The sequence below is a fragment of the Aotus nancymaae genome, unplaced genomic scaffold, assembly GCF_030222135.1.
Source record: "Aotus nancymaae isolate 86718 unplaced genomic scaffold, 86718_ANA_hifiasm-v0.15.2.pri h1tg000003l, whole genome shotgun sequence".
NCBI lineage: Eukaryota > Metazoa > Chordata > Mammalia > Primates > Aotidae > Aotus > Aotus nancymaae.
In genome coordinates, this window is record NW_026988414.1 from 73,121,049 (window position 1) to 73,142,807 (window position 21,759).

Here is a 21,759-nt window from a genome sequence, read left to right on the forward strand (position 1 = left end):
CAAAAATTAGCCAGGTGTGGTGGCACATGCCTGTAGTCCCAGCTACTCGGGAGGCTGAGGCGGGAGAATTGCTTCAACATGGGAGGTGGAGGTTGCCGTGAGCTGAGATCGTGCCACTGCACTCCAGCCTGGGCAACACAGCGAGACTTCGTCTCAAAAAAGAAAAAAAAAAGATTCCCAGTTGAGAGCTGGGTGCAGTGACTGGAGTTTATGACTCCAGCTACTCAGGAGGCTGTGGTGGGAGGATTCCTTGAGACCAGAAGTTTGAGACTAGCCTGGGTAACATAGTGAGACCCCTGTCTCTACAAAAAACTTTAAAAATTAGCCATGCATGGTGGTGTGCCCCTGTAGTCCCAATTTCTCAGGAGATTGAGGTGGGAGGATCACTTGAGCCTAGGAGTTCAAGGCTACAGTGAGTTATGATCACACCACTGCACCGTAGGCTAGATGACACAGTGAGACCCTGTCTCTAAAAAGAAAGTTTAGAAAAAGAAAGATTCTCAGTTGAATTACCATGGAGTTGGTTGCTTCAACTCTGAGAAACATTTCTGGTAGGTTATTAAATGCTATAAGGCATGGTAGGCATGGCAAAGGAAAGACAACCCCTACCTTCATAGAGCCGACAGTTCTCCTGGGATACTGGATGAACAGATGTGAAGCAATTAGAGAATGGAGATTTGCTAAGCTTGTAGGGTACAATAGAAATTCTGAGGGAAGAAATCCACCTGAACTGGGCTAGTTAGAACGTGCTTCCTGGAAGGAGTGGACGTGGAAGGACACTGGAGGATTTGCATGGTTTGGAGGTGATAGGGAGAAGGCCCAGCAAGTTGGAGTGCAAGTGAGTCATTGGGATATGCCAGGAATGCTTCATATGTGATCTTTTAAGGGAGTGTTGAGGAACTTAGGCTGTGCGATTGGACATTGAGATGGGCTAGGTAAGCAATAAGAGTTTTTGTAGGTTTTTAAACAAGGAAGTGGGTAATATGGTAAAAGTAGTATTTTAATTAAGATTGGCTGCAGTCTGCAAGTTGAATGTATGGATAAGAGGCTACTGTAGTCATCTAATTGTGGGCCAGAGAGGGCCTGAACCAGAATGGTGACTGAGGGCCAAAAAAGGAAGATGCTTTTGAGAAGTACCTCAAAGGACGAATCATGAAGCCCTCTAACACCCTGAAGGTGGGTGATAGGGAGAGGAGGGGAGCCAGTGCTAACGACGAGGTTCCTGCCTCACCTCCAAGGGTGGTAGTGTTGCTGGGAAAAATGAGGTGTGGGGAAAGGGAGCTAGTTTAGGGGAATGAAGATGAGCCCAGCACAAACATTCTGACCTGGAAGTAAACGGACCACATATGTGAAGACGCTCTAGGAGCTTCTGGAAATGTGAGCTTAGGAGGCCTATGTGAGGGGACCTTGGAGTGGTCCTCTCAGACACTCCCGGTAATGCCTTGGAAGGTGTGGACCCAAGGCCATGGGTGTGTTTGGGCAGACAGGCCTCCAAAAGGAGGTTGATGTTAGCCCTGTCCTGCTGGGCACCCACATGAGGCTTTAAAGTGTCTTTCTGGTAGGAGGAAGGTTTACTATCCAGAACAGCACTGGGAGAAGTCAGCCAGCACATGAGCTGTGTCTTAGAAGTATGTCAGTAATCCTCTGTTTTTTACCTATGAATTTTTGGATCTGATTCCATGACCCCTTTGTCCTTGACCCTCCAAGGACAGCAGGTCGAGACAAAAGTCTTCAAGATCACGAGCTCCCTCCCCACACTTAGGAAAGAGGCCTAGGCCGGGTGCTGTGGCTCACACTAATTTTCATGCTTCGAGAGGCTGAGGCAGGAGGATTGCTTGAGCTTAGGAGCTTGAGACCAGCCTGGGCAACAGAGGAAGAACCTGTCTCTACAGAAAATGTTGTAAAATTCCATGAGTGTGGTGGTGTGCACCTGTATTCCCAGCTACTCAGGAGGCTGAATGGGAGGACGGCTTGAGCCTGGAAGGTTAACACTGCAATAAGCCATAATTATACCACTGCACTCCAGTCTATTTTTTTTTTTTTTTTTTTTTTTGAGATGGAGTCTTGCTCTGTCACCCAGGCTGAAGTGCAGTGGCATGATCTCGGCTCACTGCAACCTCCACCCAATTCTCCTGCCTCAGCCTCCCAAGTAGCTAGGACTTCAGGCACATGCCACCACGCACAGCTAATTTTTTATAGTTTTAGTAGAGACGGAGTTTCACTGTGTTAGCCAGGATGGTCTCAATCTTCTGACCTCATGATCCTGTCTTGGCCTCCCAAAGTGCTGGGATTACAGGTGTCAGCCACTGTGCCCAGCCCAAGACCTTATCTTTTAAAAAAAAAAAAAAAAAGAGGAGGCGGCCTGGTCGTGCCATAGCAGTGCCATATATCCGTGCTCATAGTGCTTCCTTTTCATCCTCTGGCTTGAACCATCCTGTAAAAGAGTTGGCGAGGCTGCCATTCAGAGTGGAGAAGACTGCTGTGCCTTTAGGGAAAGAAGGGGGATGGAGCAGAAACAAACAGCTCTTCTCTGCTCAAGCTGGCCTAAGTTCCACTAGGCAGCTCCGTGAGACCTCAATGAGACAGGGGCAGTGGGAGGGGACAAGACAGGAGCAGCAGCCTGTGTACAGTAAAAGGAGTTTGCCATCAAAAGGCAACAAGTCTTATACCCTGCCCCGGACGGTGACCCTTCCCTGTGGAATTCTCCCCTCTGACCTCCAGATCATTAATCCCGAGGCTGCCAAATGACAGTCATCCATCACGCCTCCTGACGAGCATCCCAGCCGGCTGTGAAAGTACTGGCCCCGCCCTCACCACGTCCCCTGGTGCTCATTAGTAGCCCTTCCCGCTCCGGTTTCCTAATCAAGTCCCTGCCTCCTCTCACTTCCCCTTGGGGCCATTGGGCGGAAGCTGCTCTGACCCTCCCCCTTTCAGAGGCCAGAGAGTAGGTGGAGTGATTGGTGTGGGGAGAGAATTGTTGAGTGGCTTTCATTCCCATGGAGACCTGTATGTCCAGCAGCTCCTTTGACATGGCAGGGCACATGAGAAAGAAACTGTTTCTCCATCGAGCAGGAGAGGAAAAAGCAGGCATGTGCAAATGAGCACACTCTTACAAGCAGCACTGAGAGCTGCCAGGCGGGGGACTAAGCAGGGCTCCCCTTCTAGGAAGTCAGAGAAAGTCTTCCCAGGGGACGTTGCCACTGAATGGAGTCTGAAAGCTGCAGAGATAAGTCGCCAGATCACTAGGAATAGTCTGGAATTGTACTGCTAGCAAAACAAAAACAAAAACCACACACACAAACTAAAAACCAAGTGCCTTTGAAATCATCTAGTCTGGCCCTCCTATTTACAGATGGCAAAACAGAACCAGAGAGGCTGCTTTTTCAAAGGCCACACAGCCTGTGCACTGGACCTGTCCTCACTGCTAGTCCAAGTGTTCAGGCTTGCGGAGCTTGAGTTAAATTACACTTCCAGATTCATGAGCATTGTTTCCAGCTCAGCTAAAGGTGGGCATACATGGAATCTTTTTTTCTCAGTCTGATGATAATCCAGCTGTCTCTTTCTCTCGTTGGACAACCACAGGGACCCCCATCAACCGAATCCCCATCATGGCCAAGCAGATCCTGGACCTGTACATGCTGTATAAGCTGGTGACCGAGAAGGGGGGCCTGGTGGAGATCATCAACAAGAAGATCTGGAGGGAGATCACCAAAGGCCTGAACCTGCCCACATCCATCACCAGCGCCGCCTTCACCCTCAGGACCCAGTGAGTGGCCGGGCCTGGGGGAAGGAAGCTGAGGCTGGAGAAGGGGGATGTTGTAACCTAGGGGAGAGGAAGGAAGGAAATTCCTTTATATAGTTAGCAAGGATTCCCAAAACAGTGGGGAGCTTTCTGAGATGAATCCTTCACTAAACCAAGTAGAGATGAGAACTGCCATTTACCAAGCATCTACTCACAATCAACCCTATAAAGTAAGTATGCCCCCTTTTTCCACATTACAGAAACGAAGTCTCCAGGGTTAAATAATTTGGCCAAGGCCATACCAGCCAGTAAGTGGTAGAGCTGAGATTCAGACCCGGGCTTCTGTCTCTGAGACCCATGCCCCTTCCAGGACATTGTCTTCCAAACAGCATCTCCACCCCAGGTGGCTCCTCTTACTTAACATTCAGCTGGCCCAGCAGCAGAGGACCGAGAGAAAGGCAGGCAGGAAGGCCCCTTTGGATTGGTGACCTGGTTTTGTCAGCATTTGAGTTAATTACATGGGTGATGGAAGCAGTGAAACCAAGAGCAGCACTGAAGGATGAGGGCCCGAGAGGAGTCTGTGCTTCTGGAACTCTCTGGAAGTTGTTCTGTGAAGAGTATGCAGTGAACAGCTGACATATCGGTTAGGTGACATGTTGTAGCTACAACCAGAATGGCAAGGTTCTTGGGGAGAGAATTGCTTCTTGGGACCTAAGACGCAAAGAATGACAGTCTAGGTCCCCTGCACAGTGGGAAGAATTGCTCCTGTCTGACCAGCCCCACTCTGGATGGTTAGAAGATCAAGGAGCCAGAAAGCCCTTGTAAAACTTGGCCCTAATTTTTCCCAGTGCACTAAAAAAGCACCAAAATAAATGTGAAAACATCAACTAAGATGTTATTTATTTCCCCTAGTGAATGGTGCTTCAGAGTGGAGCCTGATTAGGGTTGGGTAGCAGTTAGAGGAGGCTGGGGCAGAGCATCCAGCCATCCCAGACTTTTCTGCCAAGTACACCAAGGTTGCCATCCTTTGCCCTAGAGCCCTGCCCAACAGAGACTGCTTCCAGAGACCCACCGACCTCAACTGGGTGGTCTCTGGTGCTGTTTTGGATTATTCTCCCTGCTTGCTTCCTTTCCTCTAGGTACATGAAGTATCTCTATGCCTATGAGTGTGAGAAGAAAGCCTTGAGTTCCCCAGCCGAGCTCCAGGCAGCCATTGATGGCAACCGCAGGGAGGGCCGGCGGCCCAGCTACAGCTCCTCCCTCTTCGGCTACTCACCTGCTGCTGTCACTGCTGCTGCCGCTGCCGGGGCCCCTGCCCTCCTCTCCCCACCCAAGATCCGCTTTCCCATCCTTGGGCTTGGCTCCAGCAGTGGCACCAATACCAGCAGCCCGCGGATATCCCCAGCAACCACTCTCAGGAAAGGTCAGCAGGGCTCCCGGGGGAGAAGGAAGAAAGGGAGGAAGGGACACCAGTTGCCCTGTGTTCAAGAGTGGGGTTTTTGGGCAAGAGGGTCCATTGTGGATTGCTCCAGCTCCAGTTCCTTCGCAGGTGATGGAGCCCCAGTGACAACAGTGCCTGTGCCAAATCGCCTGGCTGTGCCCGTGACCTTGGCAAGCCAGCAGGCTGGTACTCGGACTGCCACGCTGGAGCAGCTGCGGGAGCGGCTGGAGTCGGGGGAGCCTGCTGAGAAGAAGGCGTCAAGGCTGTCGGAGGAGGAGCAGCGCCTGGTGCAGCAGGCCTTCCAGCGCAACTTTTTCAGCATGGCACGGCAGCTCCCCATGAAAATCAGGATCAATGGCAGGGGTGAGCCGGGCTCAGGACAGGTCCTTCCCTTCCCGTTGAGCGCCAAACCACAGCCCATTCATGCCTCCTGGGACTGGTGGGGCAGGGGTGGTGACCTGGAAGAGGCCCCTCCAGGTTCTGCCTTCCAGGCCCCCAGAAGAGAGGCACTGAGCTCTCAGTTCACCAGGCTGAGGTTGTTTTCTAGGGGACCACATGTTGCCTCAGGCAGTACCCTGTTCTCTAGTAAGAGGGAAAAGCAGTTATTCACGGAGGAGGAGCCAGAGGCCTTCAGAGAGCTGCTGAGTTTCCCCACCAGCCTTTACCCCAGCACCTCACTGGATGTAGGCAAGAGCAGGGCACCATTGGCAGGTCTGAGAGGAAGACACCCCTTGTTCCTGAGGCTCAGTGAGGGGCCAGGTTGTCCAGGGCTGGACAGCGGGACTGCCAGTGACCCTCAGGAATATAGGGGGAAGGAGGAAATACAAGTTTGGCAGCATAATTGACATCCCTTCCCTTCCCCTTCACATTGTTCTAGTGCTCCACATTCTCTTCCCCAAGCCACACGCCCCTTTTCCCATTCACACACATTCTTTCCCATTCTGGTCCTGATGCTATCTAAAAGCAAACATGAACGAGATGTGTGGGAAGGAGCCAGGTGTCAAGGGAGCTGTACATATTCCCAGGCTGCCCCTCCCTACCCCATTCCCCTGGGGAGCAGAAGAAAACTGGGAGGTAACAAGCTCATCCAGGGCCAGGTGCCCTGCTCCTGCGCAAAGCAAAGGGCTGTTAGAACAGACGGCTCGCCAGGAAGAATTCTGAGTCTGGGGTGACCCAGGCAGAGGCCCTGTGTGCCTGCACCTGAAGCCTTCCACAAACACCAGCTGCCCAGGTGGTCATGGAGGAGCAGGTGCTGGGGGCGTAGACTTCTCTCCTTCAGGGACTCAGAGTCAAAGGAAAGAAGGGGCAAGGTGGGTCCTCAGAGTTGGGGCTGGGTCTTGTTGATCTCTGATTTCCTGGGCCTGGTGTGGTGGAGCTTGGGGTTTGCCCATCACATGGAGAGTGCCAATGCAGAGCTGAGGGACTGGGGTCGGCCTCGTTGCCCACTGTGATTCCTTTTCTCTGGGAGCAGGGGGAACTGGGGAGATGAACCGGGTCAGTGGGAAAAGCCAGCAACAGGAGGTTGGCGAGCCAGGGATCTCCTGCCATACCCTATATTCAGGAGAAGGTTACATAGCTGCTTTCTAACAGCATGAGTCTTTGACCAGGGGTGGCCAGGCAGCATCAGAGAGGACAGCAGGAGTGCTGTGCAAGACTTGACCAGGCCCAATGTCCCCCTGTCCCCAGCAGAAGACAGAGCAGAGGCCTCGGCTGCAGCGCTGAACCTGACCACAAGCAGCATTGGAAGCATTAACATGTCTGTGGACATCGATGGCACCACCTACGCAGGTGAGGCCCTGGAGCTCTGTGGGAGGCCCACGTGGCCTCAGCGAGCCACAGGGCAGCTCCATGGCTGCCCATGCCTCTCACCTTCTGTCCGAACACTTCCCGGGGTGGCTTCCTTTTTCCTAGTCTCAGAGTTGCAAAGGTCAAGTGGTCCTCTGGACTGGTAGAGACTGGATTGTTAACAGGATGATAGGTCCCTCCCACTTTGGCAGAAATCCTTCACCTAATTCCGCCCCCGTTTTTTTTTTGTTTTTTTGTTTTTTGTTTTTTTGAGACAGAGTTTTGCTCCTGTCACTCAGGCTGGAGTGCAATGGTACGATCTTGACTCACCACAATCTCCGCCTCCTGGGTTCAAGCAATTCTGCCTCAGCCTCCCGAGTAACTGGGATTATAGGCATGCGCCACCATGCCTGGCTAATTTTTGTATTTTTAGTAGAGACGAGGTTTCTCCATATTGGTCAAGCTGGTCTCAAACTCCCAACCTCAGGTGATCTGCCCGCCTCAGCCTCCCAAGTGCTGGGCTGTGCCTGGCCACCTAACCCTTTTAGATGGGCGATTGGCTCAGTGATTGAAGAAGTCAGAATCCCACTATCCCCAGGTCTTCTCATATACAGGTCACCCCTCTCTAACTGTAGTTCAGCTGTTCTCTTCCTCTTGCAGAATGCATTTTTATTACCTTCTCTGTCATTCCCTTTCTTTAAAATAGACGGAGGACTGAGACACAGCCAAAGGAACCCCGGTGTAGCAGAATCAGCTTACACTGTTAAGCTCTCCACCCGCCAGTCTTTTATAGTTATCCCTTTCTAAACCTAATTTGGCAACAGTGTTTTGTTTGTGGGTTGATTTAGGACCTTTACAGAGTCTTTCCAGGGGTTTAACTTAGTGTTCATGACTGGGCACGGTGACTCATGCCTGTAATCCTAGCACTTTGGGAGGCTGAGGCAAGAGGATCACTTGAGCCCAGGAATTTGAGACCAGCCTGAGCAACATAGCAAAATCCCAAATCTACAAAATACAAAAAAAAAAATCAGCCAGGCATGGTGGTACACACCTGTGGCCCCTAGCTACTTGGGAGGCTGAGGCAGGAGGATCACTTGAGCCGAGGAGGTCAAGGCTGTAGCGAGCCATGATTGTACCACTGCACTCCAGCCTGGACGACAAAGCGAGACTTTGTCTCAAAAAAAAAAAAAAAAAAAAAAAAAATAGGCCGGGCTCAGTGGCTCATGCCTATAATCCCAATACTTTTGGGAGGTCAAGGCGGGAGGATCACCTGAGGTTGGGAGTTCGAGGCCAGCATGACCAACATGGAGAAACTGTGTCTCTACTAAAAAATACAAAATTAGCCAGGCATGGAGGCGCATGCCTGTAATCCCAGCTACTTAGGAGGCTGAGGCAGGAGAATTGCTTGAACCTGTGAGGCTGAGGTTGTGGTGAGCCAAGATCGAGCCATTGCACTCCAGCCTGGGCAATAAGAGCGAAACTCCGTCTCAAAAAGAAAAAAAAAAAAAAGAACAACTTAGTATTCATAAAAACAGCAGTCCTTTTCCCATTCCCATTTCATTTGTTTACGGACTAGCTTGGGAACAAGCCTAGCTGACACTTGGTAACCTGGCCTTGGTGTTCCTCTTTGTGTACCCTGAGTACACCTGTCTCAGAGCGTTTATGACATTTTAGCAAAACTACTATGTCGACCTATCTGTCCCCCCGTCAGCCCATCAGCACTTCAAGGCAGGACAGTATTTGGATCTTCTCCCATCAGCCCCTAGCACACTGTCTGCAGCAGAGTCAGGCACAGGGCTAGGCCAGCAGCGAATACTTACTGAAAGGAGCTGGCCTGCCCCTTCGCCCTTCCTCTGCCCACACTTGCTTCTCTTCCCCCCACCGAGGTGTGCTGTTTGCCCAGAAGCCTGTGGTCCACCTCCTCGCGGGGTCTGCCCCCCAGAGCCTCGGCAGCAGCGCCAGCAGCAGCAGCAGCTCTCACTGCTCACCAAGTCCTACCTCATCCCGGGGCACCCCCAGCGCAGAGCCCTCCACCAGCTGGTCCCTCTGATGGGCAGGACCCAGCTTCCCACTTGCCACTCTCCTGCCGAGAGTAAAGGAAGTTGATGCACAGAATTTACCTCATCTCACGGAGCCCACGTCGACGAGCACCATTTGGCCAGACATGGAGAGTTTGGACGTGTCTGTCTCTCCAGGCTCCATTCAGGTCCTGCTGTACTCTGGGGGCAGGGAGAGGCTAGAGGGGCAGGACAGGGCAGCGTTGTCCAATCAGGGATTGTCCTGGAGAACTGGGTGGGGGTCTGTGGGTGTCCAGCTTCCTCCAGGGTTCCCCAGCCACCTCCCAGCCCGGGGCACAGTGTATTGACAATCTGTCAGCCGACACAGGGCTGGAGGCCCTCCATTTCCCTTCCCCTTTAATTTATTTCCCTGCCCCTCCTGCCATGACTCCAGGGCCCCTCGTCTCTTCCTGTTTTTGAGTCCCATGTGGGGCTGTTAGGAGCCAAGAGCAGGCCTTCATGCCCTTCTCTGCTGAGCATGGGATGGGGCCCTCCCAGCCCACCTTGCCTACTGTTAGGTTCCTGGGGTGTGGGTCCCTCAAACTCAAGTCTTGAATCAGGCCTCAGGGCCCCAGATCCCCCTTCTAATAGTCCCAGGGAAGAGACGGTAAGGGCAGTTTGGGGCCAGGGCCCATAGGGCACCTGCTGACGGGAAGGCAGAGCCTCAGTGCTGCCCAGCCCTGGCACCTGCTTCACACGGACCCTTCTCTGACCCCCAAAACCTCATGTTCCCCACTTGCCCTTGTTGGCCCCCTCTCCCAAGAATAGCCCCCTTGTCCCCTCCCCAGCCCCCTTCCATTTCTCATGGGGCCATCTGGGCCTCACCATCCCCACACGTGCCGATGTCAGGTTCATTGAAATACCTCAGATTTGTAATTGTTGACGTTTGAGTCTTCAGGAAGTATTTGCATCTCTGAAATCTTTTTTATATGTGTTTTGCTGACTTTTGTTTTTTTTATTTTAAAATTTTTATTGTTGTAGCACCAAAGAAATGAAAACAGATCACCCCAAAGCCAAGCAAATGATTGGGTATTCCGGCCCCTCCGGCTCTTCTCTCAAGCCCAGTGAGGAGGCCAGGGGGAGGCAGGCAGGGGAGACGACTCAGGGATCGCAGGACAGGGAGGTGGAGTCGAGAGGCCTGCTCTCACGCCGGTTGGGCCATGGAACCGCACCAGTTCTGAAGACAGTCCATTTTCTGCCACACCCCCACCCCCAGCTGACCAGGGAGGCAGCAGAACACCTCCCCATCACTCAGCATTCCCAGCTTAGGGCACCGGCAGGCTGGGGTCCTCGCTGGCCTTACTGGAGGTTGAGCCGCCCCAGCTATGAGGAGATGCCGAGAACTCCACTGCTCCTCCTGGACCCTGGGTGGGAGCAGGTGGCTCCTGTGCTGTCAAGAAAAGGTGGTTCTTGTGTGCGGCTCACCCCAGTCAAAGAAGCCCTGGAGTGTTGAGCGGAACACCACCACTGTGACACGGGGCGGTGGCGGTGGGAGACGCGCGTGGCGTGGGTGTGTGGTAGCACGGCTAGCATTCAGTCCTGTGTAGGAGAGGAAAGGGAATCAAAAGCTTGAGCGCAAACAGATACCTCGGCCTGAGAAGCTGCAGCTCTGCTCACCCATCTCCTCTCTCCCCCAGCCCTCCACACACACTCCAGCTCCCACACTCACACTCACACACCCCATCTCCCAGGGGCTGACCTCGTCTGGCCTCAGCCTGCAGGGTGTGGGCAGAGAAGGGCATCTGGAATCTGGTGCCATTGAGGAGCCCAGTTGGCTGGCACTGGGCTCACTTGAAGGTGTCTCAGACATTTGGCCAGTGTGTCTTTCTCAGGGGTTTGGTCACGAAGGATGGACTCTTCCCACCCGGAGGATGCAGGGACAGTACGCTGCGTTTTTCTGATCATTGGATCCTCTCCCTTTCCCCCGGCAGCTCGCCTGGCTGCACCCTCAGAGCGGACCCTCACTGCCCTCAAAGACAGCATCAGGGTCTCAGCCAGAGCCTGATGGGGGGTGCCAGCAGGTGCCCCCAGGAGTGGGGCCTTGGCCCAAGCAGAGCTTTCCCTGAAGGTGCCGTCAGCCAGGGCAGCTGTGTTCCCTCCCCGCTCCCCATCTTATGTGTATTTTAACCAGAAAAAGTGTGATAGCACATGGGTAGCCTAGGCAGTGAATAAATACCTCAGATGTCCTCCTGCAACAAGTGTCTGTATATGTCGTGGTTATTTTTACCTTACATGTTCTTGAAAGTTTATATTTCAATAAACCTCTACCTCTTCGCACAAGCAGGTCTCTCTCAGTTGCTTTGAGTGGCCCTTCCACTGGACAGTACTGGGGAGAGCTGAGCTGCCGAGTGAAAGGGGACTGAGTGAACTCCTCACCCCCCGATCTCTCCTGAACCTTCTCCCCTTCCCCACCCCGTCTTCAGAGGGAAAGCTCACTGAGCTTACTCTCAGCTTACCTTCTGTGTTAGCAGGGTTCTCTGGCATTACCACATCACCAGACTGATTCCAGTGATGTCACTTCTGTGTCCCAGCAGGCACAGGGCCAGCGGGTCACCTTGATTCTGCAAGCCCCTGTCAAGCTCCTGCTGGGTTAGACACTAAGGGAAAACCCACAGGGTTATCTAGACTGAGACGGATTCTTTAGAATACAGCCTGCCTGGGGCTGTACAGTGGCTACCACTGGTGGGCAGATAGAAGCTGGAGCAGCCACAGAACTTCTGGAAGGCTTCCCAGAGGTGGCAACGTTAAAGCTGGAAGAGTCAGAGTTTGCACCTGGAGAGGAGCATTCCCTGCAGAGGAATACATACATACATACATACAAATACATAGGGAAATACAGTGGCATCAAAGGACCTGGCACTGGGGAACTGTGGCTGGTGCCTTGGGTCAGTGGGTGAAGGGGAGGGGAATTGGGAAAAAGTGAAGCTGGGGCCAGCATGGGTCCAAGGCTAATGGATTCAGGGGCCATCCTCTGAGAATTAGGATGTATTTTCACCAGGGCATGGGCTTAGAAGCTTTTCTAGAAGGGTGATGTGAAGCCAGGTGACATGCTGGGCATGGAACCCTGGGGCACTGCCAGTGGAGCTCAGGCCTAGACCCTAGGGCCTTTTCTCTATCATGATGCATACTCCTCAGCATACCCTGAAGACACGCAGAGAGGCAGGCCCTGGGGGGACTGGTAATTGCCTCTGCCATCCGTGACAACATACCGTACCTGTCTATGTAACCACGTGAGGTCAGGCTAGCAGGGGTCCCTATCTGGTCTTTTTTACTTTTTTATATATGTGTATACACATGCACACACACACACGGGGTTTTTTTGTTGGTTTTTTAGACAGGGTCTCACTGTGTCACACAGGCTGGAGTGCAGTGGCACAGTCAGCTCACTGCAGCCTCAAACTGGACTCAGGTGATCCACCCCCTTCAGCCTCCCAGATAGCTAGGACTACAGGTTCATGCCACCATGCCTGGCTAGTTTTTTTTTGTTTGTTTGTTTGTTTTTTTTTTTTTTTTTTTTTTTTTAAGTTTTTGTAGAGACGAGGTCTTGCCATGTTGCCTAAGCTGGTCTTGAACTCCTGGGCTGAAATGATCCTCTGCTTCAGCCTCCCACAATGTTGGGATTACAGGCATGAGCCACCGCATCCAGCCTCTGGCATTTTGAAATGCTAGAAAAAGAGGGTGACATTGAGAAAGTCTTGAGAGTCCATTACTGATTTTCTTTAATCTTGTGGGGAAAAAATGACTGATACTTTAGTACTTTACTGGTAACCACTCATTGGTATCACACCTCACAAATTCCTGGCCACATGGCAATTTAAAAGACCCATCTAGGAGGGAGCTGAGTGATGAAGGGCAGAACTAGGGCCCGGAGGCACTTGAGATGAAAACAGCATATGGTGGCTGATGGGGGGTGCAGGGATCCTGGGAGAGTTCTGGAAGAAGTGGCATCTGATAGAAATGGTGATGAATCCAGGAAGAACAAGGCACCAGGCCACTGCAATTCCATTCCATTTCAAATTAATAAAATATTGAAGAATATCTTGACCTTAAGAATTTCTCAGCTGGGCGTGGTGGCTCACACCTGTAATCCCAGCACTTTGGGAGGCTGAGGTGGGCAAATCACAAGGTTGGGTGATTGAGACCAGCCTGGCCAACATGGTGAAACTCTGTCTCTACTAAAAAATACAAAAATTAGCTGGGTGTGGTGGTGCGTGCCTGTAGTCCCAGCTACTCGGGAGGCTGAGGCAGGAGAATTGCTTGAACCTGAGAGGCCGAGGTTGCAGTGAGCCGAGATTGCACCACTGCACTCCAGCCTGGTGCCTGGCGACAGAGCGAGACTCCAGCTCAAAAAGAAAAAAAAAAAAAAACTTCTCAAGCTAGACCCTTCAAAAAAGCCAAGTGGCCGGGCACGGTGGCTCATGCCTGTAATCCCAGCACTTTAGGAGGCCGACGTGGGAGGATCACTTGATGGGTCTGGGACCAGCCCTGGCAACATAGCAAGACCCTCCTCTCTACAAAACAAAATTTAAAGTCAGCCAGGCATGCTGGTGTGCACCCAGCCGATAATGATTTCTTTCTAATGCTTATTAATCCTTAAGACAAAAGCAAAAAGGAAGAGTTAGGGAGAGGGGGCTAAGTCACAAATAGATGTTTCATCTAAGAGAAAACACAGATGGCTTGACCTCATCGTTATCAGGGAAATGCTCAAGAATCCACCTCGCACTACTGGACTGACACAAACTTAAAAGTCATAGAGTACCAGGTCCTGGCAAGGATGAGGAGCAGCAGGAACTCTCACGCACTCTTGGGCTAACCAGTTTGGAAACCACTTTGGCATTACCTACTAAAGCTGATCATGCACTTGTCCCTAGGGCCCTGTAATTTCACTCCTACGTTTGTCCCCCAGGAGATGGACAGGAAAGTTCACACAGCACTGATGGCTTCATAATAAGTTGGCTGTGAAACTACCAATTGAACCTGGTGTGGTGAGGTCCCACAGCTCGCGAGTGGAGGAGCTGGGGCTGTAGTTTAGTGTCTGCAGAGCCCAGAGCTTGTGCCCTGAACACAAATGCTAAGCACTCTATACACGCCACCCACAGCTCTATGAGGCAATTTTTTTCTTCTTTAACATTATTTATTATGAAACTATAGAGCCGGGCGCGGTGGCTCACACCTGTAATCGCAGCACTTCGGGAGACTGAGGCAGGCGGATCAACTGAGGTAGGGAGTTCAAGACCAACCAGGCCAACATGGCGAAACCCTGTCTACTAAAAATACAAAAATTAGCTAGCGGGACGTGGTGGCTCACGCCAGTAATCCCAGCCACTAAGGAGGCTGAGGCACGAGAATCGCTTGAACCTGGGAGGTGGAGGTTGCAGTGAGCCGAGTTTATGCGATGGCACTCCAGCTTGGGTGACAGGGCAAGGCTTTGTCTTAAAAAAAAATTATAGGGATGAGGTCTCACCATGTTGCCCCGGCTGGTCTCCAACTCCTGGGCTCAAGGGATCCTCTCGTCTCAGCCTCTCAAAATTCTGGGATTACAGGCGTGAAACACGGCGCCCGTCCAAGGCAAGGCTGGGATGGGACTCCAAAGCGGGTGCTCTTAACTTCTCCCCCAGGTCCTCCCCTTCAGCGAGGGGAAGGGACCAGAGGAAGGCAGAGGATCGGTTGTCCTCAGGTCTCTGCTATGCTAGGCTGCGCTCAGCCGGGGATCCCCGAGCGGCCTCCAGAAGCTCCTGGAAAAGCTTGCCCGGCGGCAAGCGACAGGGCCCCACGCCATTGGCCAGGATGGAGTCACGTGCCCTCCCCAGAGCCAATGGGAGCGAGGGGTCAGGTGACCGGGAATGACCTTGGACTACCTGCGCGGCGCGGAGCGAGACCCGCTGTAGGCTGCGCCACTGCAGCGGCGCGGCGCCACCTCTGGGTCTCTGGGAAACGGAGTGGAGGATCTTACGGAAGAGAAGGTTTGGAATCACGATTGGAGGGAAGAGGAGAAGGAAGCAAGCTGGAGTGGCGGGAACAGGAAGGGACTAAGGATAAAAGCCGGGCTTGGAGACAGTGAGGCAGGAACCCCGGCAACTTGGGGACAGACGAGGGGCGCCGATCTCCTCCCTGGCCGGGGTGGGCAGGGAAACGAGCAGGAACTGGAGCTAGGGCGAGGGCTGCGGGCTGCGGGAGTCAAGTGGATACCCGGCCTCAGGGAGGGGCTTCCAGGAGGACAGGGGCCTCCTTTGGAGCAGCACCGGGGTTGTTTGATCAGCAAGGGCTCTTTGTATGAAGTAACCGAAGCCAGTCAGGCCAATGGCAGCAGAGAGGAGAAAGATTTATTCTTGGATCCAGGGCATGCGGACGAGCCCAAGGGCAGCTGGACCCTGTGCCGGTGTCAGGAAGGGCCCGGAACCCGGGAAGCTTTGCCCGCGGAGGGTATTCCTCTCCCTCTGACGACCACCTCAAAGCTCAAGTTTATCAGCTCCACACATGAGGCCGCCCTGGGCTGAACTAAAAGTCTCACCGTCCCAATTCCAGTTTCTGGAAATTGTCAGCTCCATTCGCTCTCATTGAAGTCCAGCTTATTCCACGAGGTGAAAAACAGGCCAGCTGACAGTTCCCATTTTCTGTGTCCAGTCTTCAGCCCTGGAGGGACTCTTCTGCTCCAAGTCCTGCGATCCCAGGAGGGGCCCACTGGTCCAGTGCAGCTCGGTACCCAGCCCTGGATTCCAGCTGAGGCTGGAAGGAGTGGTCATGAAGAACTCAGCATGAACACAGATGGGCACGAATTCCCAGAGGCGTCCTGTCCCTCCACAGTACCAAAGAACCCTCCTCTGAGAAACTGCTTCAGTGAAGGCGCAGGTGGAGGGAGGGGTCAGCAACAGAGCTGAGAGGGGTTCCAGGGGCACATGGCTCAGCCAGAGGAAGCTGGCTGGGGAGGAGCGTTTAGAAGAATGGCCAGATGACCTCGAGGGTGATACCAAGCCTCAGCCCACCTTGCTTGTAGCTCCTGAGCATGGTCACGCTGGCAAGCTCAGAACAGCTGAGAAACCACATTTCTGGGACAGATTAGGGGCCCAGGGGGCTTAGCTTCTGGTTTGCTGTGTGACCTATGACAAATTCTCGGGGCAGTTTGTCTGTGAAATGGGGACTGTAGTGTGATCGAAGGTACGAGTGAATGAGAACTCACTTTGAAATGTCTAAACCCAGTGCCTAAGGCCTTCCCTGGCAAGACAGAGGGTCCATGGTGGCACTGTGCAATGGCATTAGGGCAGTAATTGGGCCAACCAGGCTTACAGGCCTGCAGCACCTCCTCTGGTATTGGACACTGGATGCCCAGCTCTACTCCTAGCCCAGGGTGCCCTGGGAAAGTGCCAGGTCGTCTCATCCACGAAGAGCCGTATTGGCAACATTGTGCCAACAAGGACATTTCCAGCCTGTGGCAGGTAGGGGACAAGGAATGGTTCCTGCCAGGGAGGCCTCTGACTGCAGTTGCCTATGACAGGCTCCTGCTTCAGGCCTCATAGAAACCCTGGCCTTGGGGGCTGAAGGCACAGCCAAAGGGGCCTCCCCTCTTCCCAAGTCCTTGCCCAGCTGCGGTTGCCTAAGTCCTCTTTTTTTTTTTTTTCCTGAGACAGTCTCACTATAGCCCAGGCTGGAGTGCAGTGGTGCAATCTTGGCTCACTGCAACCTCCACCTCCTGGGTTCAAGCAATTCTCCTGCCTCAGCCTCCTGAGTAGCTTGGGTTACAGGCATTTGCCAACACCCCCAGCTAATTTTATATTTTTTGTGTGTGTAGAGACAGAGGTTCCTCATTTTGGTGGACTGGTCTCGAACTCCTGGCCTCAAGTGATCCACCTGCCTCAGCCTTCCAAAGTGCTGGGATTACAGGCGTGAACCACCATTCCTGACTACCTAAGGCCTCTCAATGCAGCCTCGATGCCAGGACCCCTCAGCTCACTGGGTGGGGGTGCAGGGCCTGACCTCAATCTCTTGTGCTGCAGAGTGAGGCTCTGAATGTGTCCCCTGCTGGCTCTGGGCACAGTCTCCACACTGCCTGAGCACTGCCCCTGGCTTCCAACTTTTCTGATGCACTTCTTTTGGCTCCAGGGCTGTGTCTGGGATCTGGGGGCAGATGAGACAGAGACTTATACCATGGGGGGCAGAGAGGCAGGGCAGGGGGTAGCTTCGGCTTTGTCCAGGGAGAGGGAGGCCAGCTCAGGAATCCATTTAAAACCAGCAAAAGCCCAAGCTGGAAGGGCCTTTCCAGCCTTCTGTTTCCCCTCTACAACCTGCACGTAAGAAGGCCAAAGGACAGAAGGAACTGTGCAGAGGTCACTCCCCACCCCATCTAGAGGGACCCCATATGCAACCTGCAGGGGCTGCGAGGTGGAGGTGGCTGGAGGCTCCGCTCCCGTCCTCCTGGTGCTGGAGTCCTTGGTGCTCAGAGCTGCTGCAGCTCCCGCTCCCCAAGGACACAATTCTCAGCTGATGGTCAGAACTCTTAGGGTCTCCCGGACCCCATCGGCGGCTCTGATGCTCTTTACAGAAGTCTCCAAAAAGCAGCTGAGACAAAGGACTACATCCCCCACCCCATCAAGCTCCTTATTGCAGGAGCTCAAAGATGATGACCTCGGTCAGAATGAAACGGCATTGAAACACAAGCAAGTAGCTGTCGCCAGCCTGGGGAATGTGCTGTACTGTCTGTCATTGGCCGGTCCACGTGACATCAAACTATTTCCCGAATATCACAAAAAGTGCAAACAGAGCCTTGTGGATTGAACATTGCATAAGGTAGGCTTTGTGACCAAAGCCCGTCTGCAGCCGCCCCTGGGCACTCATACATGGTTTTGGGACTTTGGTACTGACTCAGCCTATCTGGACCCCAGATACAGAGGAAACAGGAGGATGGAGAAAACAGGCCCGGTCTCCGGTACATTGTGTCCCATGCCATCATGCCATTCTCACATCAATCCCATGTCCTAGGTATTGTCCGTGTTCCCATTTTACAGAGGGTACTGAGGCTTAGTGAAGTCAAGACTTGCTCACGCTGGCCAGGCTGGGGAGTGGTGGACCGTGACATGTAAGAGTTCTTGGCTCTGTGGCCGCTCTCCTTCCATCCATTGCACCAGGTCCAGAGGCCCAAATGGCTTGATTCCCTGTGCCCACAGCCTACCCTGCCATGCCCTCTCCTGCTGCTGCTCCCACTGGCTTCCCATCTTCAGAGAGAAGAAGGCAGACCAGGAGATTGGTCAGGCCATTGCACAGCCCTGCCCATCCTAACCCCTGAGGGAATGAGAGGGGAGCCTTCATAAAGTGTTCCTAAATGCCCCTGCCCCCTGCCCAGGTCCTCAGAGAAGAAGGAGAGCTGTGGGGCCTAGGGAGCATCTCTGGGAGGGAGGGTTGGGTTTCTCTCTCAAATGCAGGCACCCCTCACCTTGTGGTCATCACTTTACCAGCTCCTGTTCCAGAGCCCTCAGTGACTGCTGCAGCCTCAGTTTCCCAGGGAGGCTCTCCACCAGCTTGGAGATGGGTAAGGGAGGCAGTGAGTGCGTTCCAGGCTGAGCCTTCCCCTTGGGCAGTGAGCCCTCCCCTTGGGCAGCGAGGGCTTGGGAGGAACTTGACCGACGGAGTGTGGGGAAGGGAAAGTCAATGGCCATGGTGGGCACCAGGGATCGGGCATGGAGGAGCCTGTGGGTCCATGCAGGCCTGTCAGAAACACAGTGCGGGCAGGGGATGGGGGGGCAGCTGCTGAGTGCCTGGTCCTGGGCAGCCTCCAGGGCCAGCTGCTGAGCTCTCAGCTCTTGGGTCTCGAGCTTCCAGCACATTGCAGACCTTCTCGAGCTCATTCCGCATCTTGGCCAGCTCTAAGCCCACCTCCTGCAAACAAGTCTGGGATGGAGGAGGGTGGGGCTGGCACGTGTCTTGATCTGGGGCCTCCCCAAGAACTTCGCTCCCCCTTGGATTCAGAGCTCTAGCCTCACAGGGACCTTCCTGGGGACTGTGCTTCGCCACAAAGAAGAGGTCACCATGGCAGCATCAGGTGCAGTGCTGACGGAACAGCACCAGGGGACAGAGCAAGAGGGTGCACCTTCCCCTTCAAGCTGCATGGGTGACTGAAGGCCCAACACTTGCCCTGAACCCCAGATCCTGCAATTCCCTCTTTCCTTTTACCCCTGAGTCCCACAGCACTCCCTGTACAGATAGTACTGCACAGCCCAGGAGCTCACGTCGCCCTCCATCTCCACGTCCAGCACAGGGCTGAGCCCACAAAGCCTTGGTCCCTAACACACTTGTTTCATCACATCAGTTGGTGAGTCCACCCTGTCGAGGAGTGACACCTCGTCCCCTCTCAGGGCCACACTGAGGTTATTTGAGGTCAGGGCAGCTGGAGTTCCAGGCCTGAGATAAGTCTACGCTGAGCCCTCGGTGCTCAGTGGAGAGCCCCCATCCTGAATCATTGGATCCACAAGCCAGGCTCCCTACTCCATCCCCTGCTCCCCGGCCCAGGCCCTGCCTTCCCTTCTCCACATGGCCCCTGTCTCAGCTCCTCCAGCTCCTGGAAACAAGGGCCCAGTGTGGTCCCAGAGAGCTCAGTCCACATGGCAATGGGGGACCAGAGCCAAGAACTCTGCCTGAGAGGTCCCACCTCCAGACTGATCTCTCATCCCTGGAGCGGGCTGTCCCAGCTCCACCCCAGCCTGTCCCTGAGCTCACCTGTCAGCCTCTGGTGGAGTCCACATCGCAGATTCAGGCTCCTTGGCAGACCTGGGCTCGTAGGGGCTGGGAGGCAGAGATGCTGCTGGGTGTGGCAGGGAGAGCAGGACCCTGTTCCCTTGCCCTCACCCCGTTCTGTGCATCATTAGCTCCACCAAGGCCGCTAGGCAACTCAGCTGAGGCACAAGCCCAGTTCTATAGAGCTGGTGAGACTGTGCAGCAGGGACGGTGAGCCAGTGGGGAAACTGAACAGGGTCATAGGATCACTGAGTGTCAGAGCTCCCCAGAGTCCCATCCCCGCACCACACCCAGTGTACAGATGGAACTGTACAGGTGAGTCCCACACCCAGTGTACACATGGAACTGTACAGGTGAGCCCCACACCCAGTGTGCAGATGGAACTGTACAGGTGAGCCCCACACCCAGTGTGCAGATGGAACTGTACAGGTGAGACCCACACCCAGTGTGCAGATGGAACTGTACAGGTGAGCCCCACACCCAGTGTGCAGATGGAACTGTACAGGTGAGCCCCACACCCAGTGTGCAGATGGAACTGTACAGGTGAGCCCCACACCCAGTGTGCACATGGAACTGTACAGGTGAGACCCACACCCAGTGTGCAGATGGAACTGTACAGGTGAGCCCCACACCCAGTGTGCACATGGAACGGTACAGGTGAGCCCCACACCCAGTGTACACATGGAACTGTACATGTGAGCCCCACACCCAGTGTGCAGATGGAACTGTACAGGTGAGCCCCACACCCAGTGTGCACATGGAACGGTACAGGTGAGCCCCACACCCAGTGTGCAGATGGAACTGTACAGGTGAGCCCCACACCCAGTGTGCAGATGGAACTGTACAGGTGAGCCCCACACCCAGTGTGCAGATGGAACTGTACAGGTGAGCCCCACACCCAGTGTGCACATGGAACTGTACAGGTGAGCCCCACACCCAGTGTACACATGGAACTGTACAGGTGAGCCCCACACCCAGTGTTGCAGAGGGTTGGGTGGAGGAACTTGAGGCTAGGGATGAGACTGGAGGGGGAGCACACCAGAGCCCCTGATGAATCCAGACTGTCAGCTTCCCCAGCTCAGCCGGGAAGTCCCGCCGACCCTAAGGAGAACGGTGCCTCCTGAGTTGGGGGCTGTGTGGGAATGGGCCTGGTGTGGGGTGGGGGAGGTTGGGGTGAAGCAGGTGTCCAGCGCCTCTCTGCTTATCTTCTTTTCTCTTTTGCCCACAAAGGAGGCATCTTCTCCATGTCCCTCTGCCACCCTGAGTACATAAAATACTTCCCCAGATCTGTCTTCCCTTGGACACGGCCCACCTACCTTCCTGTGGGTCTCATGGCTTTGTTTTGTCCCGTGGCCCACATGAGAAGCAATTATCCCTACTCTGCTCGGCTGAGAGAGGTAAACTGAGGCGGAGCAGGGGAACAACTCTGTCGTAGTCTGGATGTTAATGGCAGAGTCAAGAGCAGCCCTTCCCCGAGTGGTCAGGTCCAGTGGACACCAAGCGTGTAGGCTGTATCAGTCCGTTTTGCATTGCTCCAGAGGAATACCTGAGACTAGGTCATTTATTTCTTTCTTTCAAGGGGTTGGCAGGGCCACTAGGCTGAGGGTTGGAGCCCCGTCTCCTAGTCCCAGCCTGGGTCTCCATCACTGGCTAGCCGGCTCTGCTTGCTGCGTTTTCTCCACACCTGCCTCCTGCAGCCCAGGGGTCAGTCTGGGTGCAGGCCTGGGAAAGGTCCAGGAGCAGATTCTGCCCCCCAGCTCATGCCTTCTGTGCACCAAGGCAGCCAAAATGCAGCAGCAGAACCAGGAGCGCTGGCTTGTCCCTGTAATCCCAGTGTTTTGGGAGGCTGAGGTGGAAAGATCGCTTGGGACCAGCCTGCACAACATAGCAAGACCCTGTCTCTACAAAAAAATAAAATTAGGCATGGTGGCATGTGCCTGTAGTCCCAGCTACTCAGGAGGCTGAGCTGGGAGGACCGCATGAACCCAGGAGGTCAAGGCTGCAGTGAGCTA

At 54.0% G+C, this 21,759-nt stretch overlaps 1 protein-coding gene and 1 long non-coding RNA gene across 3 annotated transcripts in view; one reads left to right on the plus strand and one right to left on the minus strand.

The window, feature by feature from the left end:
- ARID3B (AT-rich interaction domain 3B) overlaps nt 1-11,324 on the plus strand; it is a 59,989-nt gene extending 48,665 nt beyond the window's left edge. Inside the window, exons 5-9 of one of the 2 annotated variants that reach the window (XM_012475922.3) lie at nt 3,583-3,766; nt 4,882-5,165; nt 5,292-5,546; nt 6,870-6,971; nt 8,855-11,324. In XM_012475922.3, coding sequence (XP_012331345.2) covers nt 3,583-3,766; nt 4,882-5,165; nt 5,292-5,546; nt 6,870-6,971; nt 8,855-9,018 — 989 coding nt within the window. In that variant the 3' untranslated portion in view covers nt 9,019-11,324. The remainder of the gene's footprint in view (nt 1-3,582; nt 3,767-4,881; nt 5,166-5,291; nt 5,547-6,869; nt 6,972-8,854) is intronic. The other variant, XM_012475923.3, reaches the window with a different exon arrangement.
- Nucleotides 9,953-12,477, minus strand: LOC135276977 (uncharacterized). The gene is made up of 3 exons (XR_010344566.1): nt 11,482-12,477; nt 10,725-11,366; nt 9,953-10,564 (listed from the first exon to the last, which is right to left on the minus strand). It is a non-coding gene; the product is annotated as an uncharacterized LOC135276977 (long non-coding RNA).
- Between the last annotated feature and the right edge of the window lie 9,282 nt (nt 12,478-21,759).